Genomic DNA, 27,031 nt, shown 5'->3' with positions numbered 1-27,031 from the left:
AGCACACATATTATTGGAAAGAAGAGAACTAATATGTATATATATTGTTATAAAAAGTAACCTCTACCTGATTCAGTGGATGGACTACTCATAAAAATTGATAAGTACAAACAAGATGCAAATATAATTCCATGGCTACAAGTCTAAATAGTACGAAGGTGATAAAGAATATTCCCCACCTACCAGTGGCGTAACTATGGGGGGGGGATGAGGGGAAGTATCCTCCCCAAAAGCCTCAGAGAAATCAAAACATTATTTTAAAATCTAGTCTGGATTTGATATGCAATAACTACACCAACTTGTAGTGCCAAAATGATGTAAAATGCATTTTCAGGCAAGTAATTTTTCAAAATTTTTCCTTGACTCCCCATTTTCTAAGGAAGGTTGCCCCCAGGAACCCCTTCTACCACCCCATAACCCTCCATCCCCCCCAAAAACCCCCTCATCCTCTCCCAAAGCATATTCCTAGTTACATCACTGCTACCAACTCCACAAATAACTGATCCATATGATTCCCAGTAACAAAATGTATACCAACAGGAATTTTTACATGAATGAGGAGACTACAAACAACTGTTGTCCATACTAAAAAAAACCCGAATAGTTACCTTTCAGGCTGGATGGGGCAGTTGACATCAATTTTCAGGATGAAAATGGCTGATCGTACTGATAGTAGAGTGAAATTGATGAATGAAATAATCACAGGAATACAAGTCATCAAGATGTACACGTGGGAAAAACCTTTCTCAAAACTTATTTCCATGGCAAGAAGGTAAGTGTTTATGAGGTAACATTCCAGTTTTTTTGCAAGTACATACATTGAAAAGCACTGCAATAAGAACTTTTAAAATTGATTACAAAGGTACACAATATTTGGACAGTTTTATTGAGAAAAAATCATCTACGGGTAAAATTTAGCTAGAAAACACAGTGTCTGTGGATAAATCCAAATGTCTGGAGCTAAATTTGTTTCCAAATAAACACGTCAAATTATTAATGAAAGTGATAACTAGGGAATAGGGAGAAAAATGAATAAATTTTTCATTATTATAGATTTCTATGCCAACACTAGAACCTTCTAAATTACATTTAATAATTTCATATTATGAAATGATATGAAAGTGCACATGTACATTTACAGGGAATTTAACACCCATAAATTTGGAGATGGATAGGTTGTAATAAAATGTAGAGTGAAGTGCAAAATATGTACTTATAAAGCTATCTGATTTGAGAGATCTGGGTTCAAATCCTGGTCAAGGCAAATTACCTCCTTTCTCACAGTGGTTTTCACACAAACTGAGCACTATATAGTCGGAAACTCCATAAAAGTACCCTGATAGCTATTTGTAGTTATTTCCTTGAATAATTCGTCTGATCCATGGCAAACATGCATGAATGAATGTCACGGCATTCAAAGCCTTCTACATTTAGCCTCAGAACAGTGGTAGGTACTATGTGCAAAAACATTGTCCTGTAACATGATATATCTGGGAGCATTCACCACCTTTGCCTCTAAAACCAACAATTCATGAGGAATAATACATCTTTATCATCATCTAGCTTAAGTGGTAGAGCACCTGGTGCAAATTCAAAGGACCCAGGTTCGAATCCTTGTCAAGACAAATGATTTTTCATCAATAGAGTTTTCATGCTAATGGTAAACTTGTAGATAACTCCATAAGGGTATGCCACTGCCTAGCCCCCAGTTTTTCCTTCTATAATGAAATTAAGTACCTATATAGGGTAGGTTTTCCAAGGCTATGAAGGTGTGTATTTAAAAAAATTAAGTAGACCTCTTAACTTCATAATTTCACAAATTGACTGACTTTGACCGCTTCACTTATTTTCTTGCAGGAGTGAAATAAAGCAGGCCACTAATCTTTCAATCATTAGAGCTTTGTATGTGTCATTCACACAATATACAGCACGCGTGGCTCTGTTTTTTACTGTGCTTTCATACACTCTTAGTGGAAACATTATCACTGCTCAGCAGGTAAGTAAATTGAAAATTAAAAATTTATAAGTCAATCACAACAAACGAAAAATGAATGCACAGATCATGTTAAAGACCAATTATTAGAGATGAGTTGATTATCTTTTTGTCAGGATTTAAAAATATATGAAATAATATTTTTACTCTACGTCTCTAAATGCTTGATAAAATAATTTCCTATTTTTCAATATTATAAATATTCTGTTCGATTGAAATGAACAAAAAGAATTCACTTTACAACATACAACTACTTTTCGGCAACATTGAACAGCATGTTGAGCTTGAATATTTAAACTTATTGAATTATTTGAGTATTTTTTATGAAAATATTAAAACATGCATCATCAATAACCCATGACAGTTTTGGACAAAGTAAGTTATGGCAAAAACTGTCAATATTTCAAAAAGTACATTACAGGCATCAATCTCATTTCTTACTCTATAATTGATGATCACATATACATCATAACTCATAGTATTTGAGTGCATACTCAATTATTCAAAGTGCCCATCTCTAATAATTATATATGTAATCAATTTTGGTGATTTTTGGATCACAGGTGTTTGTCCTGACATCATTCTACAGTGCTCTTTCAAGTGAAATGACAATTGGATTTCCAGAAGCTATTTCTCAGATAGCAAAAACCTCAGTTTCTATAAAGCGCATTCAGGTAATCACTCATCATGGAATGACAATCAATTAGATTTAGAAATAGCAATTATGATACACTCCGAAAGATAGATGGAATGAAGATCTTTTTCTCATCCAACAAATAAATAAAAATGGTTCAAAGCAATGACAACAGATAAGCATAGAATTTTTCAATCTGCCTTTAATAAAATGTGGCTATCTTTTAATTAATATCGTTAAATGGATAAAATGCTTGGGCACCTATAGTACTTAGTCTTTCAACTGACATAAAATATGTATTTTCAGCAATTTCTTCTATATGAAGAAATCGATGTGAAGCAAACAAATAAAGATAGAAATAAGAACAAAGTAGAAGGTGTGAAGTTCAATGATGTTACTGCTAAATGGTCACCAACACTGAATGAAAATACTCTACACAACATCAATCTCCATATAAAGCCAGGATCACTAGTTGCTGTCATAGGACCAGTTGGATCAGGAAAGGTAAATCTGGCTTGTATGAATCAGGGCTGGTAATGTTTTTAATTAAGTTATACTGCTCTTATATTTCTCAAGATAAAAAGAGGTAAGGGAGGAATACCTCAGTTAATAAATAATTCTGGAACTCTTATTAAGTAAAAATATCAAGTTGAGATAAGAGAAGAAATATGTGAGCACAAATTTGTGAATTTGTTCATGACAATACATACACATTAATATGAACCTAGACAATTTAGCTATAATACCGGGATAACAGACGATGAAATTTTTTTTCTTTCCAGAGCTCAATTCTACAAGCAGTATTAGGGGAAATTCCACTGAAGAGCGGGTCAATTGAAGTCCCACCAAAAGTAACTTATGTGTCACAGGTAAAAAAAAGTCATTCATTTTCGTATACATATGCATGTATTAAAGTTATGAGCCACAGCAAGAATTTCCACTATGAATTTCACCCATTTTGAACAGTAATCTATGCACAGAAGTCAAAAATAATCTGTCACTGAGGTATATCGATCAATGACTAATGCCATTTATACCAATTATTTCAGGAACCATGGATATTTGGAGGATCTGTGCGCCAAAACATTACTTTCATTGATGAATTTAAGAGTAGTACATACAGAAAGGTGATAGATGTTTGTGCCCTGACGCATGATTTTGAGCAATTTCCTTATGGAGATGCGACTTTAGTGGGAGAGAGAGGAATAACACTAAGCGGAGGACAAAAGGCACGAGTGAATCTTGCCAGGTTGGTCCACTTGCATTTTACTCATACAAATAGATCAAATATAGTCTGGGATTCTTTTGCGATATGAATTGGAACGTGAGCTATTACAATGTCATCCCATGACTTAGGGAAAACTACCCTATGCTGCATTGACTATTTATGGTTCTTTTTTAATTGAAGATTTCATGTGCACACTTTTTTAAATTGAAGTCAAATCATTCATTAACACATAGCATATCGGGGTATTCAAATGTAGCAGAACAATGTGCGTGGTTAGAGGTGTTGAGATTGAAAATATGTACCAATTGAAGGCAAACTGCCTTTGGTTTAAACATGTTCAAAAAGCTAATGTTTAAAATATAGTTTTATCTCATCAAACATAACCATGCATACATTCATAACAAGTAGGGCTCCTTAATTTTTGCAAAAGCAAATTTTTTCCATCTAATTATTGCTTGCAGTTTTTAAATTTGATCATAAGATCAGACAACAATCCACTATTGAGGAAAAAGTGTTCCATTACGCCATGTCTAACAATCAAGAGAAAGTGCCAAGAATATGAAGCCTAAAACATTTTTATTTGTGAAAATATGGGAACCCTAAAATAATAAGCAATGAGCAACAACTGAAAACGTACTACCATAAATACCTACATTATGCTTTAAAATAGTTTATGTTGATGTCTGTCATATGATGTTTGCTATAAAAATACATCACTCATTTAAGACTATTTCCTATATGATTCAATCATTGTCATTCATTTCATTGTCAAGTCTTTTCAACATTGGGTTCCAATTTCCGCTCTAGGCTCAAGAAATGGTGGAACGAGGCCCAAATAACTGATCTGATCCATCCCCAGTGTTAAGGTCTCAATTTTAATGTAATTTTTTTTATTTCAAACAGGGCCATTTATCACAATGCAGACGTGTACCTTCTCGACGACCCCCTATCAGCAGTTGACTCTGTAGTTGGAAAGCAGCTTTTTGAAGATTGCATTGTGAACTATCTATCATCCAAGACTCGCATTCTGATCACTCATCAACTTCAATACTTGATGCACGTCGACCAAATAATAATATTGAACAAGGTTAGCATATATTTTCTCAAAGGTACTAATTCTGGAATGAAAGATATAGTGCATTATTGATAAAATTCATTTTTATGTTTTCTGAACCTGTCATTTTTTTCATTATAATGATGAAGTATGTATTGAATTACATACATGGTCAAAACAGGGGCGGATATAGGCGGGTTCACCTCTGTCATAAATTTTATCACAAATTTTTAGTTCCCATGCATGTATGTATTAGTTTAATAGCTTTTTCTTTCATGTCTAATATTATTCAATGTGATCCTCTGGTAAGAATAAAAATTAAATTTTAGGCTCCAAGATGAGTAAAAAATGGAAATTTTAAAAAATTTTCAGGGGAGAACACCTCTCTCCCTTGGGGAGTATTCTATACTCTCCACACCCAGGTCATTACCCCCCCTAATTTGATGCCGAATCAACCCCTGAGTAAAAGACTCAACTTTTTTTTCTCAAACCAATGTTTGGAAAAGTTACATTTTTGAAACCTTGGTATGGCAAAAAATAATAGAATTATCGACCAAAACTCATCAATTTATCAACTGATATTCTACAGGTATTGAAGGTATATATTTTATTCTGTTTTCTTGTGACCCTATAGCAGTTTTTTTTTTATCTGTCCGAGGTACTAGCCAGTGGCCGCCTCTATGGGGCCTGAGGGGGCCCGCGCCCCCTCAAAAATCCCTTATGGGTGTGAGGAAAAAATGTCAGGCTTGTCGATTTTCCCCTGAGTGTCTAGATATTGAGATTCGAGTTATCTGGGTTCTAATGTTGATCATATGACTCTTCTAAAATGCTTAAAAAACTTAAAACTTAGTACTTAAAAAATTTCCTGGGGCAAGATCCCCGATATGGGCCCCACCAATATTTTTTGTAAGTCGGCGTCCCTGGTACTAGCAGCTAATGCCAAAAAACTCAAAGTTTCCACAAGTATGGAGATAGTATGAAGTAATAACAGAGCAATATCTTTATACAGCCCTAAATTTTGTTTTGCAACAATTTCAAGCCACTGCATGCAGTTGTGCTTTGGGGACTTGCAGTGATATAAATATCATCATCAATCAAAGTTAATTGCTAAAATAGGTCATTACATGCTTTAAAAAAATCATGACAAAGGCCACTTTCATTTCCCTTGGTGATATGTATTCCCTAGACTTGAATTATTTCCCATTAAATATTTTACAAACTTTAAAAGATAAATTCAATGGTTACAGGGGAAAATCAATGCAATTGGAAACTATGAAGAGCTTCAGTCATCAGGCATTGATTTTGCCAAATGGTTGAGTCAGAAACCAAAGGATAAAACTGATGCAGAGCCTGGGGAATCTCAAAGAAAAATCAACAAAACAGAAATAGCCGATACGGTAAGAAATATGTATGCTTTAAATATGAGTGCATCTACTCTTTAATTTGGATCAAAAATCAGGCAAACTTCAGGGTTCACTAGAATAAGAAAATCTGGATTGCATAATGAAAACTTTAATAAGGTGCTAATATTTTCCCATGTTTTTGCATCATTATAGGCATATTTTAAATGCTACTTATTCCAAGAATATTGCTGTTGCTACCTTAGGCGTAAGGAACATTTGCGGCATAGCCCTGAAGAAATTAGGATTTGTCAAGCGTATTGTGGTAAGATTTTTGGATAAGAAAGTAAAAGAAAAGTCTCGTCTGACCACACCATAAATATGCAGCGAGCATACGGGATCCGGTTCTGAAAGACTTAATCCACGAACTGAATAAAATACAAAGGAAAGCTGGACTGTTCCAGAAAAACTGCTACGGGCGTACAGACAGCATTAAGCAGATGTTAAACAAATTAGGCTGGGAGCCGCTGGAGACTCAGAGGCTGTGCGCTAGGCTTAGATTGCTTGAACAATTGAGAATGGATATCTTTAAGAGCAACAATGAGAAGATAATACTAGAGCTCCACTATATTTCCAGGTCCTAAAGAAGCAATAAATTAAGAGAGATGTTTTACCGAACTGTTAGATATGGGAATTCATTTTTCCCCCGAACCATAAAGGACTTTAATAGATGCTAGTCCTAACTTTAATAAATGCAAGTTAGAGAACTTCATTTTTATGCGTAAATGGCTGGTGTCCTAACACCCCCCAGCCAAACGTCGTTTAGGTGGCTTGTGGGGTACTATGTAGATGTAGACCAGGGATTTGATGTATGTATGTACTTCAATATGTACTGTGGCGGACGGGATCGCGTAGAAAGCGTGATCGTGAAGATTGCTTGATTGACCCCCCACGTGGGCGGAGGCAAACATATGACAAACAAATTCGCGTTCCACTAATTTAGAGCAAGAAATATCTCGAGTCGCGGACGACGTAGGAACGAGTAGGTCAGGGCACGAAACGACGGAACAATTGAGGATTTGGGGCTGGATTCGGAGGAAAACACACGTACTCGTGGGTTGCATTAAACAAATAAACATTTATTCTCAAAAGCATGAGAAAATAACATGAAGCACACAAAATATGAGATACATCACTCGGGAAAAAGGGACGTTAGTGGGGATGGAATGGGGCGACTTAAAACTAATTGACATGGAAATAGCACTTACAAGGAATCAAAAAGCAACTTGACAAAAATTAAAATAAATCAGAGTTGAACTGCGTTCAACAAACTGCAGGGTTTAAGAGTCCACTGCGACACAATATGACTTTATGGTTCACTGACTGTTCCAGCGCAATCTTGAGGAGGAAAATAGGGGATAAATGGGGTAAAAAACGTGGTTGTTTCAGTTTTACACGGGGAAAGTGGTGGGGGGCACGGCTTTACTGCACCTTAATCTGGGAAACTCGTTGTGCGAGAGAAGTGACGATGTCGGCCGACGTCTCGTCAATTCGCGATGTTTTCCCGTTGGGTGTGGAGCCGTGTCTATCCCCGGGATGATTTCCCACGGTGGTTGGCAGAGGCTGATGGGGTTGCAGGCCACGGGATGCGTCTACATCGGGCTGTTGGCTAGGAAGTTTCCACGCGGTGTAGCTCCTGACGCAATAGTGGCTCAGTCGCTCAGCTGTTGAGCAAGCAGCAGTTGAACTGCATTCCCCGGTCGTCTGTCGTGTTCTGCCTCCTCGTTCACCCACTTTCTTCCACGTCAACTTCGAAAGAGGGGAAGGGAGGGGAGGGCGGTGGTCAGAAGTACGCTTTATTCTCTTAAGGCGGAGCACTTATCACTGTGCGCGGGATTTAAATATGGCACACACACGCGCACACAAGCATAAAATAAGATAAACCTTCACAAAACAAAAAAAATAAAACAAAACAAAAGGGAAGGGAAGAAAAAAGGAAGAGTGCTTCTCAATATAAGGGTGAATAGAAACATATCAGTTGCTGCCGTTACAGTACATACATCAAATCCCTGTATTTGATGTTTTTACTACATTGATGCAGAACATGGTGGGGAAGACATGTTTAAATAGTTAAATAGAAAATGGTTTTTTGATAATATAAAATCAACATTTGGTGCTTACTATAAGTGAAAATAATTCAAATCAAAACACATTTAAATCACCCAATCTGTCACATCTGCTGCATTTTTGGAGTAATATCATGAGGTGTACACTGAGGAGCTATTATCAAGATTATACATCATGCAGTCTGTCAGTAAGCTTCCCATGAAACTCAAAGTTCTGATCTCATTTGATTCATTCTATATACTTGAATAATTAAATACTAATTGTAGCCTACAATATTTGTCTTAGTTAGCTGAAATCTATACATATATATAAAAGAAAGTCGAAAATGGAGTTAGTTAGAACACTTATAACTCGAGAACGGCTGCACCGATTTTAATGATATTAGGTTCTTTCGATTCGTCTCAGCCCCGGATAACATATAGCACATTAAAAAAAGGATCATTTCACAAAAAAATTCACTTCTTTCTTATTGTTAGTGATAGGTTCTTATGAGTTAGTAACACAACAACAATCGATAAGTCGGTCAAAACTACAAATTAAATTATTTGTTTTATTTTTACCAATTTAATAACTGAACTTCGTAGCAATATAACATTTTAATTACTAAATATATTCAAAATATTGAAATTGCATTTTAAAAATTTAATTCGAGCTAATTGAAAGCCCAGCTCGAGTTGACTCTTCACTACCGTGTTTGTAAACAAATCTCCAAACAATTGTTGACAAACGGTAACGTCCGTGTTCCTGTCGAGGAATCGAGAAAAAAGAACACTTCCTCAGATTGTTTGCAAATTAGTTTCATTGGAAGGTGAGCTCATCAACAAAGGCCTCACTATCAGGGGATTTATCCCTTAGACGGTTATGGTTCCGATATATCAGCCCAGTTAAAAATATTTGCAAATAATATTTTGAGTTTGTTTCACTTTTAACGCTAGAGATTGTATGAATCTTTGTCACCTCCGATGGAATGGTATTTCTTGGATAGTATTTAGTTTTCTAAATAAATAGAAGAATACGTTAAAACAATTATTTGTTTATACAACTACTGAAGTTGTCTTGAACCCAGATTCAGTTTTCTGGCAGAGAAAATGGAAATTGCCATCAGAGTGAAGGGGATTCAATAAATAGCTTAAATATCAATGTGCGATCACATATACCCATGCTCTGAACACTGGTAGCCTACTCACACAGGACTCGAATGGAAAACCTTTGGTTTGGTAGGCTAAATAGCTTAAGTAGCAATGTGCGATCACATATACCCATGCTCTGAACACAGCCTACTCACACAGGACTTGAATGGAAAACCTTTGGTTAGGTAGGCTAAGACTTCATTCCTTTGCTGCCTAAGGTATACAGTTAGTAATGAATTTTGTTCCCTTATGCTGACAATGCAAAGCATCAAGATGCTCTTACAACTTATGTTCTGCAATGTTGTACAAAATGTTTTCACAGAGATTTCACCATTGAAGCGGCAAAAATGCCATGGCATACGACTTAACACACTCAATGCTGAGAAAATTTATTTATTTAAAAAGACTTCAGGCAGTAATTTTATCATTTAACAATAGACATTTGATAGCTTATTTTGGAGAACGAGCATGCTGAACTGGTTCCGACTGTGAAATAAGCTTCATAGATTATAAAATAAAAACCATCAAGTCTTTTCGTAATCCATGCAACAATTTTTAAGATATTACAATGATGCAACACTGTAATTTTACAAAAGCATCCTCGCATTAGACATCTGGAAATAAGGAGGGTATACCCAGTGAGAAATGGGTGGTGGAATCCACATGGAACCCACGTGGAATCCACGTTGAGTGGTGGATATTTGGTGGTGGTGGATATTGAGTGGTTGGACCCACGTGTAATCCACGTTGATTTCAAGTGGATTTGTGGTGATTATCATAAAATGTTAAACAGAATTTCTAATTTGTGGAACTTAACTCTCTGGTGACATTGCGTCATTTATCATCCTGAAACCATACTAGTTATGTGAAAATGTATCGCACATTCTATTTTTATATAATTCGTGGAAAGGCAGCCATGAGAGCACATGAAAATTCGTAGACACATATATAGAAGGTTTAGATATAGAGTGGTTGAAGTTTTAATGGTTTTAGGACAGCGCCTACTGCTGTTTTAATTTTTCCACCAAATTTCCACGTGGGTTCCACGTTGATTCCACGACCAAAAACACGTGGTATCCACGTTAATTCTCCACGTGGGTTCCACGTGGATTCCACCACCCATTTCTCACTGGGTAAAAGCATGCAACCCAGTGAGAAATGGGTGGTGGAATCCACGTGGAACCCACGTGGAGAATTAACGTGGATACCACGTGTTTTTGGTCGTGGAATCAACGTGGAACCCACGTGGAAATTTGGTGGAAAAATTAAAACAGCAGTTGGTGCTGTCCTAAAACCATTAAAACCTCAACCACTCTATATCTAAACCTTCTATATATGTGCCTACGATTTTTCATGTGCTCTCATGGCTGCCTTTCCACGAATTATATAAAAATAGAATGTGCGATACATTTTCAAATAACTAGCGTGGTTTCAGGATGATAAATGACGCAATGTCACCAGAGAGTTAACCCAGTGAGAAATGGGTGGTGGAATCCGCGTGGAACCCACGTGGAGAATTAACGTGGATACCACGTGTTTTTGGTCGTGGAATCAATGTGGAACCCATGTGGAAATTTGGTGGAAAAATTAAAACAGCAGTTGGTGCTGTCCTAAAACCATTAAAACCTCAACCACTCTATAGCTAAACCTTCTATATATGTGTCTACGATTTTTCATGTGCTCTCATGGCTGCCTTTCCACGAATTATATAAAAATAGAATGTGCGATACATTTTCACATAACTAGCGTGGTTTCAGGATGATAAATGAGGCAATGTCACAACAGAGAGTTAAGTTCCACAAATTAGAAATTCTGTTTAACATTTTATGATAATCACCACAAATCCACTTGAAATCAACGTGGATTCCACGTGGGTCCAACCACTCAATATCCACCACCACCAAATATCCACCACTCAACGTGGATTCCACGTGGGTTCCACGTGGATTCCACCACCCATTTCTCACTGGGAAGTTCCACAAATTAGAAATTCTGTTTAACATTTTATGATAATCACCACAAATCCACTTGAAATCAACGTGGATTCCACGTGGGTCTCACCACTCAATATCCACCACCACCAAATATCCACCACTCAACGTGGATTCCACGTGGGTTCCATGTGGATTCCACCACCCATTTCTCACTGGGAATGTCTCATTTTAGGTTTCAAAAGATTAATACTAGATTGTTTGATGAAATTGACTATGAAAAACTGACTTGATAACAACAATGACTTATTTTCAAGGTATTTAATTGAGAAAGATAAGTAATGTGTTATTTTATAAAAGCTAAACAAATTAATAAAGTCTCCTACTTATGCATTCCAGACTCCCCTCCATGAAGATTTCCCGTCAAATCTAAACCTGCACCTCTCATTAAAACTTTTCCAATCCTGACCCTAAAAGAACAAAAATCCAAGTAGTCATTATCATCACAAAACATGTGAAGTTTATATTAATAATTTAAAATGAAGGATAGAACTTAATTTCCAATTACTTTTTTATTGCATTATTCCTCAGGGTAAAGTTTCAGCTCAAATGGATGATGGAGAGGTGGAGAAGGCATTAGAAAAACAGAGAACTGATGAAACACAAACCAAAGGAAAAATTAGCATGATGATGTTCATGAAATACTTTAATGCCGGAGGAAGTTTTCTCACATCCTTATTAGTTATGCTAATTTTTATCCTAGCACAGGCATTAGGAAGTGCAACTGACTCTTGGATAACATTATGGTAAGTGCAGCCTGACTGACCGTCTACTTGTATTTTCAATCCCACATGGGTAAATAGTAAAAAATTTCAATCAGATAATTCATACAGTAAATGTAGATCATTTTTGACTCAATAAATCAAATTCTATCACTGGTATGGAATGTTTACTTGAAATTTTTTGCAGGGGAGCAAAATCAATTTTAGTAACTTAAGTAGGATACTGTAGAATAATATGCGGACTGGTTAATTCCATCCCAGTATTTTTTTGCTAACATACCTATGAAGGAAGTGATAGTAGAAAGATTAATAGTGCATTGTTGTCACTCCTTCCTTAATACTGAAAGAAAATAAATGAAATATTTAGCAATGTAAATGTGTCTTTTATTTCAGGGTGAATATGGAAGAGTGGAGGCAAAAGAATTCAATTAATAATGCAAGTACTCGTGCAATTAACCAAGGATTACACCACCTCAACAATTCATCCGCAGCAAGTCCATTTTCTGGCAGTTTTGAAAGTGGCACGGACAGTCTTTACAAATACTTAACAAGGGATATATGCATTTATGTTTACATAGGCCTAGTATCTGTGATGATACTATCAGTATTAATCAGATCCATATACTTCTATATTATCTGCATGAAAGCTTCCAATAACCTGCATAACACGATGTTTGAATCAGTGGTGAATACGAAGATGGTATTTTTCCACAATAATCCTTCAGGTTAGTAAATAAATACTTTTGCATTTAAAATTTTGCATGAATTCACTAGCTGTACATTTTGCAATTAAAATGTAACACTAGACAATCATGGGCTAAGTTTTACATTGGGAGGGCAACAATTCTGCCAGGGGTTTGGGGGCTATGAAACACCCTCCCATTGAAACAGGAGGTATTCTATAGCCCTTAAGAGTTCCTGGAAAATTTGCTTGGATTAGCTTCTGAAAACAACATTTTAAGCAATATATAATATGTATTAAACTTTAGTTAAACTTATTAAGTTTTTTTTTCATTGAATGAACAGGTTTCACATTTTTTTGCACGAATTACATTAAGTTAGAGGGGTCAGACTCTGCCTGGGCCCCCAAACTCCACCCATGGGCTGAATACTGGATATTTTGACTAAGATCTTTCTGAAGCAATCACATCTTAACTAGGCAATAAAGCAGGGATGAGAAATAAACTTTCGGAAGTAACAATTGCAAGTTCTAGCTATTCATTGGTTTTTGAGCTTTCCCATATGCAAGTATCACAGTAAGCTTGAATCTGATGGCCATTGGAAGACTCAAGGAGTTTTCACATGAATTTGAATATAGACTGTGCTTTTTGTTGAGGAAGCTCAGGCTAACCAATTGAGTTTTTCTGGGGCTTAAGCCATATCAGACAGGCTTGATGGGTCAAGCAATAAACTTTGAGGCAAATTTTCCGGACTTTAATACACCACATTGGGGATATATATAATGGGAGCTAAGTGTCCCAGGTACTCCCACAAATGAATGAAATATTTAGTGCCACAGCCTGAATTAGTTAAATGAATCTTACAAGAGGGCATGGCACGGAGAGAAACTCCATCAAGTATTTAATTATGTATTCTTTTTCATCTAAATGCAAAATATCATAAGGTGTACTACCGATCTATGTATAATCAATGCATAGTTAGCAGTATTAATGTATGTGAGAGAGGGAGGCAAACCCTAAGAGCCAAAATTGCCTGGTTGAACTTCATGAATATTCCTACTGTGTCCAAAAAACTGTCATCACCTAGGTTTTCTTCTGCATTGGGGCCTAAAAATGTTAAAAATGTGGAGTTACCAATGATGGTCTTATCAGGGGGGAATAAAAATCTGATAACTAATTTTTTCAACCTCAGGAAGAGTGCTGAATAGGTTTTCCCAAGACATAGGAGCAATTGACCAAATTTTACCCGATGCATTGATGGACACTCTGCAGGTATGAATGAGGATTTGATTTATTTATGATGAGCACCGACAAAATGTGTGGTTCAGTTTTTAAAAACTCATTTTTCTTCAAACAGACAGGGTTCATGCTCATTGCTGTGATAGTGCTGGTCTCTGTGGTGAATTACTGGCTTGTTATTCCAGCAGCAGCAATAGTAATTTTGTCATACTTGATGAGGATAGTATATTTGGCTACAACAACCAGTTTCAAAAGACTCGAAGGAATCAGTAAGTTAAAAGATATTTTACTAAATACTTTGTAGTATCATAATATTTATTACTAATGTGATATGAAAATAATCACGCAGCATGAATATTGCATACATCCTATAAAAAATATCTCACTTAAAGCACTCAAGCCCATTTCACATGACACAAGGCGATGAATGATGCTCAAGATTGTATTCTAGTGTTCCAGCTTCCAGTCAACTAGGAGTTGCAAACTGACAAATGAGCATAATAATTATATAAATTGAGGGGCAACTTCAATTTTTAATTGATTTGGTGACTTATGTATATAAAAACAGATAATATGTCCAAATTTCATAAAATTTCCAAAATTTGGTATCTCGCAACTTTATTAATCAATGTAAAACTACAACATATTGCCATTCTTTCGGTAATAGGATAACTAAATATGCTCATTTTGAAATCAATCAGATTGGGCTGGGTTGAGTGCTGAGTTGAAATCATGGCAAGTGAATCTATGACATCTTATGATCTATTTTAACAAGAAAATATTCAATGATAGTGATAAACTTCTGGCACATCAACAAATACATACTCAGGACTGGACTCAGTCCCCAATATCAAAAGAACTAGCTTGCCATGCCTTGTTCTGCATCAAGTACCATGCGAAAAAGGCTTTCATCAGATTCCAGAAATTTAAAATCTCGATTTCACTTTTATAGCTCGAAGTCCAGTTTTCACACATTTGAATGCATCTCTACAGGGCCTAACCACGATTAGGGCACTTGGAGCCCAAGGGAAACTGAAGAGTGAATTTGACGGTTTCCAAGTGAGTACCTATTTTATTTTGGAAATACATTAGGGTTTAAAACTATCATACTATGACACTAAAATGATGGAACACAATTGCAAACTACAAAAAAAATATAAAACTGACAAGTCTAACCTCTATGTATCTATTAAAACATATATAACTTTGTTATAATACTATAACATATTATAATACAATGACTTTGGTGCAGTGGTTTCTTTTGTGTTTTTTTTAAAGAATATTTTACTATATATAAAAGGCAGGGATATTTATGACCTTTTCGAGATGGTGGAGTTCTTGCCTTAGCATGACTTCTAGTCTGAGCCCCAAGAGACTCTTCAGTCCACTCTGTGCAGAGCATTCTTGATGGACATTTGTTAAGAAGGGTCTCGCAGATAATCACACACTCTAAGCACCAACCATTTTCGACTGTTCCTAGTGGGGACTCCGCATTATCTAGAACTCTGAGGGAAGCTAGGCTCCCTCCTTTCGGGGTATATAACCCTACCAGCAGCATTGGTTTGAGGTCAATCATGCTTTGTTTATATGAATTAGCTGTATGGATAATTGTTGCTTGCATGTAAATTCCCGACTTCGAATTAAATTCCTCGTTTTATGAGAATTGCCAAATTTTTAACAAAGCTTGAGCATCATATCATATTAATGCAGCAAAATTTTACAAGTTGATGTTCATACTGAAATCGAGATATAAGTTAATATTTATCGTAGAATTTCACTTGAAAATTTTAAATGCAGCTCAAAAGACGAAGAATTCAATTCTTAGTTTATATTTTTTGAGAAAGGAACAAATATTTATGTCGAAAACTGACTGAATGAACAATTGAATGACCCTTGCCATAAAAAGGAGTAATAGAAGACCAGGAGTCCGAGTACCTGCTCCCGGATTTTGAGGGTATGGCCTATGTTCCGCTTTGTTTGGTCCTGAAACTAAGACTTCACGAACCCACGACTGTCATAAAAGAGGGAGTGTAAGGAAACGTATATTTTCGGCATTCGATCGCCTACGTAAGAAAATCTCCAGTGAAAATTTGTAGCTTTCATCTCCTGAGTCAAGACACGTCCAGATGAATATATTCATGTTAGTAGCATAAGGTTTGAGGAATGGATGGATTAAAGAAATTAGTTATTCTTTCAATCAATTTTGTTTGATGCTTCATATTTATTGGAAAATTGTATGTTAGATGAAAAATATTTTTCAGTGGTAATCAATGGTAAATTTCCTTGACAAGAATTTTTTCTAGACATGCCCGAGTCCTCTCCTTTGTCACGTTGAGACTCTAACAATGTCATAAAAAAGTAAAACAATGGTATTTTGCAGTGGGGTAGTCAGGAATTTTGTTCATGGGGGCCCAAAACTGGGAGGAAAACTTTTGAAAAACATGATGCATACTAACTAGCGGGTTTTAAACTAATTTTAACATTTTTCATGATCGAAAAAACTTCATTCATCATAGAAATCTTTTGTAAATTCATTATTTTTTAGTATTTTTTCTTTTAAGAAGGAAAATAATTGTTTTTATATTTGGGGGGGGAAGGGGTCCGGACTCCCTGGACCTCCCCCCTCGCAACCCCACTGTTACTTTGGAATTCATCGCTGCACAGGGGGTGCCTTGCCTTGTTATTATCCTAAGACAGGGGTCTCCAATTTACAAGGCCACGAGGGCCACATTCCAAGTTCCGAATCACCCCGCGGGCCGGATAGCAAATTTGCCGATGACTGAAGTATTCGATACCAACGTCTACTGAAAAATCCGGTGGCGTATTTCTTATATACAAACAGTTGAAGGCGACTTTGGCGTGCAGTGCAGTGCTGCAATGCTCCTAGCGACGTCTCACATAGTTTAACGAGCGAGAATTGCACGCTACTTGAAACGAGTGTGTGGGCCGGATGAAAGCCCTCCACGGGCCGGATGAAAGCCCTCCACGGGCCGTATTTTGAAGACCCCTGTCCTAAGACATCAAACATATGCACACACAAACCAATGAAAAATTTTCCAGTGTCTAAACTAGATTTTTCATTATAGGATCAGCATTCTTCAGCATTTTATATACTGCTAGCAGCTGGAAGAGCATTTGGTCTTTGGCTGGATATCCTCTGCTTTATTTATGTAACACTGGTTACACTGAGTTTTCTCTTCCTTGGCAATAGTAAGTACAGGTGAATTCGAAAGGTATAGTTGAATGACCAACATTCGTTCATTCACATGATGCTCCTCATCTGAACTTGTTCACTAAGCTCGTTCCAAATGAAATTAAAAATAATTTGTAAGCCAATAACAGTTTAGGCTTTCCTAAAATAAGTCACTGTACTCCTTTCCAAAATTTAGACTCAGGATCTCTGTAGCTGAATTCAAGTATTCCAATATGTATTCTTCAACTGATAACATACTTATCTTTAACATTAACATAAAGCACACTCACAAGTTTTAATTGAAGATATTTTTTTATCGAGCGTGGTCAAAAAATCCAGGAAACATTCTGCCTATAGAATAATGAATGTTAACGGTTTATGAACATTTGTCTTAATGTTTGCACTTCTCTGTAAAATAGCAAGCCAATTTTCTCAAAAAATTAAGACATCCTCACTGGCATTCAATGGGTAAATTCAATTGGCGGGGGTTGACATAAGACTGGGTCTTAAAAACCTTTTGAGAGGGTTTGCATCCATCAACTCTCTCTCTCCCCTACTAACTTTGGCCCCGATTTTATAGCAGTTTTATAACAGGCATTTGAAGAGTAGCGAGGCGTAAACACCTACATTTTTAAATATTAATTAACCTACATTTTTCTTTTACCTAGACACACTTGGTGGAAATGTTGGACTTGCAATAACACAATCAGCTGGATTGGCAGGATTTTTCCAATGGGGAATGAAGCAATTTGCACAGTTGGAGATACAGATGACCTCAGTGGAAAGAGTAATTGAATACTCAAAATTGGAGAAAGAGTTTGAAGAACCTAAATTACGAAGGAAGGTTTTATCAAAACCACTATCTGGTAAGTCTAAAATCCAAGTAACTATGGGAAAATTGATAAATCTCATACATTTATTCACGGTTAAATATCAACATTTGCAGAAAACAAAGCAACAGAAGACTGGCCATCAGCAGGGCAGATCACTTTCCAGAATGTATTTCTGAAGTACAACCCAACTGACCCATACGTACTAAATAACCTACAATTCATCATTCATCCCAGGGAGAAGGTAGAGTACATAGCTGTAAACTGATGAAATAAATAAAAATATGTATGTATTGAGAGATTAACCCTTTCGTGCCAGAGCCTCGTGGAGGGAAATTCTTCCACGTAACAAGTCCCTTGAAATTTGTTTGCACTTCCCTGTACAAAGCTCTCTCGTGTTGACGGAAGGTAGAGGTTCCCACCCGTCCTAAGGCTGGAGGACCCAACTCAGCGGGATGCCGTTCCCTTTCCTTGGCCGCCATCCCAGACCCTAGATGGATTAGTAAAAGACTCCTTCACAGCGCAAGTCCACTGTCAACTGAATGAGATAGCCAAGCTTTATAAAAACAAATATTTGCCGCTCCCATCACTTTCTTAATGTATGATGTGAATTCCCTGTATTTTTCTGAGCAAGAAGAAATTTTAAACTAAGTTCTAACGTTCATATTAACAGATCTAGTATATTTCTTTTGTGAAGAAAATCCTCGCTGCATATATGTGGCATTCGGCACAAAAGGATTTGAGTCTACACTTGGGAGATAGGGAGTCTCCCAGGGACCCAGCAACCTATGAGGAAACTTAAAAAGGATTGAAATGATTAAGACTAAAATTAGGAATGGGTCAAATCCACAATTTTCACAAATTCGAGTCCTTCAAGGATGTGAATCAAACCTTGAATTCGTATTTTTAAAAATTTTGAAAATTTAATGAAAGCATGCATGTATATTCACCTCCAGGAAAAAATGTTCCATGAAAATTAACACGTAACCTAGTGATGCCACTCCTAGTTCCCACGTTTATCCACACGGAGCACTATTTGTGGCTCTGGCATTGACCACAACAAAAAAAAATGTCTAAGAGCACCAATAAGAATTCCATGTACGATATCAAATCCTGAAGCCAGGAAACCCGGAGAAGCTCAATGTCAACAATGCCTATAGAAATCGAAGTTGTATTATTTCCTATTTAGAGTTAACTATTGCACTCTTAGATTTTAGTTAAAGAAAGAACAATTGGTAGTATTAATGTACAAGTCATTCGCATTGTAACTGTAACAAAGATAAGTGTGTTATTTAGAACCCTTTGTTTTCTAGCTTGAATCTTATTGATTTCACATTTGAATCCTTGATTCTTGGGAATTTGATGATTTTAGGGGGTTGGCAGATATTAAAATCCATCCCTCACTAAAACATAATGTGCTGACCCCAAACTTAATTTTCTTGCAGCTAGGAATAGTGGGAAGGACAGGAGCTGGAAAATCTTCCCTGATCACAGCCCTTTTCAGGCTGGCAGAGGTGGAAGGGACAATTTTCATTGATGGCATTGACTGTGCTTCCATCAATCTTTATCAACTACGCTCAAAGATATCAATAATTCCTCAGGAGCCTGTAATCTTCTCCGGCACATTGAGAAAAAACCTAGATCCATTTGATGAGCACTCCGATCATGTTCTTTGGATGGCCCTTGAAGAGGTAACAATAACACATACATATTACAACTTTTAAAATCAGATTTTCCACAGAATAAATAGTACAATAAAATTATTGCACTCACCAACTGCCACTATGATCCTTATCCTTGATCCTATACAGGGATGCCGACTTACAAAAAATATTGGGGGGCCCGAACCAGGGATCTTGCCCCGGGAAATTTTATAAGTAGTGAGTTTTGAGTTTTTTAAGCATTTTAGAAGAGTCATATGATCAACGTTAAGAACCCTGTTAACTCGAACCTCGATATCTGGAGACTCCGGGGAAAATGGACAAGCCTGACACATTTTTTCCTCACAACCATAACAAATTTATGAGGGGGCTCGGGCCCCCTCAAGCCCCATGGAGTCAGCACCATTGATCCTATCAATCTGTTCTCAGCAATGCTCAGCTGATCATTACACACTCAGCTAATCCTTCATTTTAACAATGAACCAGATCATGAAACAGTAGTTAAAAATCACAAACATAAACCTCGACTTTCACAATGTGACTGGAAGAGCATTGCAAGACTTGGAACTTTCCTGGAATTGAATTTTATCTTTATTCTAAGCTCTCAGTAGTTTTACACCAGGAAAAATTATCACTTATCTTCTTAACTTAACTTCACTTATCATTTGACATGGAGTAAACTTACTAGGTAATACTTCACTCAAATACAGAATTGACAATTTAAAAATGTAAAAAAATTGCAGAATTGGATTGGATATTTTATCAAGAAATTACAAAGTTACAATGTTTTCAAGGCTTCACTTATTTTAAAAACTCCTAGGAATCCCTTCATTGAACGAAATTGGATTTGAGCCTATACATTAAATAGCTTTTTAATCTTGAATAAACATAGTGAACATGAAGATGATGCCCTTTCTATCTAACAAATTAAATTTATTCTGGAAAAATTCTCAAAAATTAATTTCTATTTGATTAAGAACTTTACTTGGTGAGTCTAATCAAAGGATTACATGACCAGAAACATTTAAAACGAATACGCAAAGGCTTTTGGTGTGGAAAAATTAATACACTTTAATTTCCTTATCTATTACCTACAAAATTACGACACTGCGAGGATTATTGACCACAGGATTGATCTACATATTTGCTTCCTACAACAAAAGTCACGAGTTAAAGTCCTGCTTGGGCCTTTCTCTGAAGAGGCCATGGCTTTTATGTAACATACGCATATATTGCTTTTGCTCATGAAACACTTGAGGACAAATTGATGGCTTGTCTGATGCTCAGAGACAAATTTATGGCTTATTCATTCCATACAATTGTGGAAATGCAGTCTTGTCAAGAGTTACCATTTGAAAAATTGATTAGATATTATAATGCACTGCCATAAGTAATATCAAACTAACAGCATGATTGACAGAGAGATAAAGCCCTCCCTTGGTAAACCAGAACTTGTTGGTTCAAATTCCACGTGGGTAAGTTTTTCACCATCAAGGGCTTAAATGCATGTGCATGCCCACAAACTCACACGTAAGAGAGGGCTTCAATGACCTAATTTTGCTTAGCAAGTAAAGACGACATATTATTATTACTATTATCAACAGGTTGAACTGAAAGAGCTGGTCCAGAGTTTCCCAGCAAAACTTGACTCCAAAATTTCCGAACGAGGAACCAATTTTAGCGTTGGTCAAAGACAGTTGATATGTCTTGCAAGAGCCATCATACGAAAAAACAAAATCCTCATACTTGATGAGGCAACGGCTAACATTGATCCACAGTAAGTAGAATTACCTTTTGAAGTTAATGGTGGTACACAAGGGTGCCGACTTACAAAAAATATTGGGGGGCCCAAACCGGGGATCTTGCCCCGGGAAATTTTACAAGTATTGAGTTTTAAGTTTATAAGCATTTTAGAAGTCATATGATCAACATTAGAGCCCTCATAACTCGAATCTCGATTTCTGGACACTCCGGGGAAAATCGACTAGCCTGACACATTTTTTTCTCACACCCATAATGAATTTTTAGGGGGCTCGGGCCCCCTCAGGCCCCAGGAGTCGGCGCCACTGGCGGTACATAATAACATTATGGTAGATTTGACTAAAAGGAGTAAGCGTAATGAAATGCTTGCTTCTAATAGTCACTTGCGTTTCATGTAAGACAAAGCTATTTACCACTGTTCTTTCCCTAGGACTGATGCAATAATACAGAGAACAATAAGAGAAAAACTAGCAGACTGTACTGTCCTGACAATTGCTCATCGCTTGCACACTGTCATGGATTCTGATCGAATTTTGGTGATGGATGCAGGAGAGGTGGTGGTAAGTTTCTCTATGGTTTTAAAACTGAAATTTTTTTGCTCATTTATGGTTTTGACATTTCCTTTTAATCCAAGCAAGGAAATATAAGAATGATATACCTTAGAAAAATTAGGTACTTTTTCAACAAATTTTGACTGAAATTGATATGTTAACCCTTTTAGTGCTATCCTTCTTCCCGGGGTACAGTCGAAAAATGCAGAGGATATTTTAATAAAATATAGCAACTAGGCAAAATAAACATTATATAGTTAATTTTTTAGATATCTCTAAGCATTTTTTTTAATTAATGACATTAAATTGGACAATAAGCACGACATTTTTGTACGTTTACTGATATATAACTTTTTTATTTCAATGTCCTTAAATTTAACAAAATAAAGTACATAAAAGCCGATATATCGGCGTGCCGCACTTTTCAGCCGAGCGGTAAAAGCCGATATATCGGTGTGCCGCACTAAAAGGGTTAAGTGACTCAATTTCTTAATTAAAACCTTTAAACTTAATGTTATAATAGTCATACCCACTAAAACATGATGAATAATGATTTTTGGCCTAATTTTTCATGACCTACTGCTGGTGAAATGTTATTCCATACGATTCACAGTCAAAACTCGGCTGAAAGTGCAAAATTTCACCACCGAGAGAATGAAAAATAATGAAAATTTGCATTATTATTACAATTAACAATTTCTTATTTTGTCAAATAATCCATTAATTATCTTTCTTACTTTAAGACACAAAATGAGCCATTGTGTGCTTTTCTATGTCACATATTACCAGAGATATGTCTAATGCATAGATGCTTTCATAAAATTTCAGTTTTGTAGCAATTTCTTGTGAACCGAAGCATGAATACTAGAGATGGGTCGAATAGCAGATTTCTCGAATTCGAATATCGAATTCGAATATTAAATCATTGCTCGAATATTCGAATACCTCGAATTTCGAATACCTCGAATACTATAAATGATGAATGCTGGTATGTTTGACTCGGTTGCCTATGCAGCAGGCAACACAAGATTTTGGGGAGTAATTTTGATTTCCTTTAAATGATTCGAACAGGAATTTAGCTGATTAATGAATATTTTAATTTTATGAAAACAATTGGGCATATAATTAATTCAACTAACATCGCTTTACCCTCACTCCTGCTGCCAAGTGCTAGCTGACAATCTGAGGCATTTTGCAAAATACAAGCTCTTTTCCACCGGATTTTCTTCAATTATTTTCAGTCCATCTTTGGGAGTTCTCACGAGATAAGAAGATGAATTGGAATTGCTATCAGGGAGAAACCAAATATTCCGAGAAAATATCCCTTTGTCTGGGACTGTAACAATAAAGATTTATAGCACCACTCATAAATTGTAACTTGATATATGTTTTCGGAAAAAAATACCGCATCAACTTCCGAGAAGCTCTGCTGCTCATATCGAGTTTCGCCAGAATGCTAAGTCTCCGTCGTATTTTGACATTTATTTCTTTGCGTAAAATGCTTAAATAAACTCAGAAATACGTCGTGTTTGGTCTTATTCTTTTTGAAATTACGCGCACATTACTAATATTTCAATTCAATAAAGGTGTAACATCAATTGACGGAAGTCATTCTTAGACACCTTTTGTGTTAATAGATGACTCATGCAGCGGTTGACCTCCACAGAAATGGGGAACTTCGAAGCTGGCAGGAAAAAAAAGGTCAGTGGGGGAGAAAAGGGAGGGCCCGAAACACGTTTCTATTGTTCTCGTGTAACTTGGTATTTTTTCGAAGCTAAGGTCTTCGTAATATGATCCCTGCGCGAGCTGTGACCTTTTTTTTATTTCGAAGAAGAGGAAAGCCTCAGAGGGGGGCTAGTGCTGAATGGAGAGGGATACCGGATCTTGGGAAATGCGCTAATGTAAGTATCCCACGGTACTCACACAGCTGTTGACCTCCAGAAATGGGGAACTTCGAAGCAGGTAGCCAGAAAAAGGTCAGTGGGTGAGAAAAGGGGGGAGGGCGTGAAACACGTTTTTATTGTTCTCGTAACTCGATATTTTTTTCGAAGCAGGGGTCTTAGTAATGCGATCCCTGCGCGAGCTGGGACCTTTTGTTTGATTTCTGAGAAGAGGAAAGCTTCAGAGTGGGTGAGGCAAGTGCTGAATGGAGGGGGATAGCGGATCGTGGGAAATGCCCTAAGGTTACTATCCCACGGCACTGAGGTTCTCCTGGTGGGGGGAATCGGGGATTTTAGGATTTTTTCACCCGACCATTTTCGGTTCCCCTCGTCGAACTCTTTTCACCGCTAAAATCCACGAATTTGATGTAATTCGTCAACTTGCGTAAAACGGCGCTGCGAGCACTAAATGACTACAGTTCTCTACATTTTTCCGAGTCAACTACCAACGACGTGCGTGCGACAGTGTATGACGCGAAATTCAAAGTATTCGAGGTATTCGAGGCGGTACTTTTCGCATAACTATTCGAAACCTCGAATATCGAATACTTTCTAATATTCGAGGTATTCGAGTATTCGCGGATACTATTCGCACATCTCTAATGAATACCAAAAAGACGTTAGGATTATTTTTGTATCCATTTGAAAACAATTGGCAAATTTGGCTAAAATCTGTTGACTCAAGGGTTATTTAGTGGGAGGCTAACTGGGGGTGGTCCCAGTTGTAGTGGGGGTTCAAACAGAATTCTTTTTATCTACAGTATAGTAGTATAATTTGGATACCCAAAGCCCCTTTCTGGATCTGCCATTGGATTTTAACATACCAAAAGTGTGTAAAATAGGCCCTCAGTTTAGAGAAAATTTATATTTCAAATTGTTAAACAGATAAATATATCGGAAAATATAACTAAATACTTTTGTACAAAGTGGCAACCTCTAACAATGTTGACTTTATCTAGTGTGTGTTTTGATCCAATGAGGCCCTTAGCCTGCCATAAATCAGCCATTGGACCAACGTATTATCATATGCCCAAGAGAAATGGATTTGACGAATTCTATAAGGTATTCATTGAGAATATTAACCCAGGAAAAATTGTTGAGGGTAGAGATCAGGTTTTCCTAAAAAGCACATTTGTTAAATAATCTTCTTAAGAAATCTCTCATAATGATGATTACATAAAAATAATCTATTTTTATACATTAACAGGAACTGGGAAAGCCAAGTGAGCTGCTGGAAAGAAGAAATGGTTTCCTAACAAAAATGGTTGAAGAAACTGGGAAAGAAATGGCAGATAACCTAGTTGCCCTAACTGCAAATACCAAGGTAATAATTCACAGGCACAAAAGTAGAACAAAGACGATAAAATCCCCCACAATGTTCATGACTCATCAAAAAAGGCACCTCAATTGATTCTGATGTAAATAATATTTTAGAAATCCTACACATAACAGTGTTTCAGGAGGAATCTGCAATATTCCAGAAGGTGGTAAGGGAGATAATTACAAGCATTTTTTTGTCCATAAACATTTAATTGCAACTCCTTAGTTACTGAGCTATGAGAACGCAAACATTTTGATGAATGCACTTGCAGTTGCTTTACCATGAAAACAGTTTTCCTTGAGTACCAGGCCTTTTCGAAATTTTATTTCATACCCTGGAATTTTAAGGACATCAAATAATTAAGGTTGAATGAAAATGTCCGACTGTAAATGTCTGAAACAATTACATATTCTCAAAATGGGTGAGATTGCACAGTCGTATTATTGATACATACTCGCTCAAAGCTCTCGTTTAATTAAGCTCAAAGAATAATTGTTCCAGACAATTACAATCTCAATATTTTTGTCCAACCTTCATTTAATTTCCCTAAAATTCAGGAGTTAAAAATAAAATATCAAAAAGGCTGTATAGCCAAGAAAAATCATTTTCATGATAACTGCAATGTGTATCCAAAAAAATGTTTATGCTGCCATAGCTCAGTAACTAAGGAGTCGCGACCACATGCTTATGACAAAAAGTACTTAAAATTGTTTCCCCTACCATTTCCTAAAGTATTTTAGTTTCCCTGTGAAACGCCTAGTATACATTAGCATTCCTTAAAAAGACCTTATTGGCTGATTACATAGTTATACTTTCAAAACATCTATATAATATGACTTTTGAGAATTATGTCATATTATCATATGAATCAAATGTTTGCTTGATATAATTATTTCTTTCAGGAAGGCAAGAAATTAAAATAAAACCATTTCACGACAAGAGCATCATCTAAAAATGGCATCCCTGACCAAGTGTCAAGGCAAGGAAGAAGAAAAAGTCATATGTTAAACAGAGATCCTTATAGAATAAAAATATTTATACAACAATGCCCAGTATATAATTGCCATTGTTTTGGCCAGGGCTCCGCCTTAAATCACCAAAAAAGTGTTCAAAATTTTCCTAACAACAAATGTGAATACTCAATTTGCAATGTCATTAGCTTTGTGATTGGTCCTCCAGAATGGATTAGTACTATAAGCTGAGGGTCTACTGTACTTTAATCTTACCAAATTTAAAAGAAATTCGATTCGCACAATTCGTGAATTCTCTTGCTAGAACTTCAGACATAACTTCATGATTTAAAATGAGCGGGTGCAGTAATGAAAGGATAAATGCTGCTGTTCATGAGTCAAAATTCGTAACATTTAAAGGTTTATGCCTCCTATATGGACCAAAAATTAAGGTAGTAAATATCTTTCATTTAAATTTATAAGAAACTTTTTTTACAACAAGTTTCGGTACCATTTTGATTGGGACAGTGATTTTGTTTTGTAGTAACTAATATTCTGCAACAGCATTGTATGTATGTATTTACAAGAGACTACATAGGTACATATAAATTTTCAGGTCTCTTCACAGGCAAGGGTTATGCGAGAAAATTCAGCAAAAAATTGACCTTAAAACAGAAGGCTGCTTT

At 36.4% G+C, this 27,031-nt stretch overlaps 1 protein-coding gene across 3 annotated transcripts in view; it reads left to right on the top strand.

The window, feature by feature from the left end:
• Nucleotides 1-26,441, top strand: part of LOC124160562 (probable multidrug resistance-associated protein lethal(2)03659) — a 40,522-nt gene extending 14,081 nt beyond the window's left edge. Inside the window, exons 7-27 of one of the 3 annotated variants that reach the window (XM_046536431.1) lie at nt 616-772; nt 1,858-1,996; nt 2,557-2,667; nt 2,934-3,131; nt 3,410-3,496; nt 3,677-3,876; nt 4,759-4,942; nt 6,157-6,306; nt 12,029-12,243; nt 12,613-12,944; nt 14,092-14,171; nt 14,257-14,407; nt 15,091-15,197; nt 17,225-17,348; nt 18,000-18,197; nt 18,278-18,405; nt 19,607-19,852; nt 21,427-21,599; nt 22,014-22,143; nt 25,282-25,398; nt 26,302-26,441. In XM_046536431.1, coding sequence (XP_046392387.1) covers nt 616-772; nt 1,858-1,996; nt 2,557-2,667; nt 2,934-3,131; nt 3,410-3,496; nt 3,677-3,876; nt 4,759-4,942; nt 6,157-6,306; nt 12,029-12,243; nt 12,613-12,944; nt 14,092-14,171; nt 14,257-14,407; nt 15,091-15,197; nt 17,225-17,348; nt 18,000-18,197; nt 18,278-18,405; nt 19,607-19,852; nt 21,427-21,599; nt 22,014-22,143; nt 25,282-25,398; nt 26,302-26,313 — 3,239 coding nt within the window. In that variant the 3' untranslated portion in view covers nt 26,314-26,441. Of the gene's footprint in view, nt 1-604; nt 773-1,857; nt 1,997-2,556; nt 2,668-2,933; nt 3,132-3,409; nt 3,497-3,676; nt 3,877-4,758; nt 4,943-6,156; nt 6,307-12,028; nt 12,244-12,612; nt 12,945-14,091; nt 14,172-14,256; nt 14,408-15,090; nt 15,198-17,224; nt 17,349-17,999; nt 18,198-18,277; nt 18,406-19,606; nt 19,853-21,426; nt 21,600-22,013; nt 22,144-25,281; nt 25,399-26,297 lie in introns of all 3 variants that reach the window. The other 2 variants (XM_046536430.1, XM_046536432.1) reach the window with 2 other exon arrangements.
• The last annotated feature ends 590 nt before the right edge of the window (nt 26,442-27,031 follow it).

The sequence above is a fragment of the Ischnura elegans genome, chromosome 6 (assembly GCF_921293095.1).
Source record: "Ischnura elegans chromosome 6, ioIscEleg1.1, whole genome shotgun sequence".
NCBI lineage: Eukaryota > Metazoa > Arthropoda > Insecta > Odonata > Coenagrionidae > Ischnura > Ischnura elegans.
Note: the sequence above shows the minus strand (reverse complement) of the source record. Positions and strands in the feature narration are given on the sequence as shown.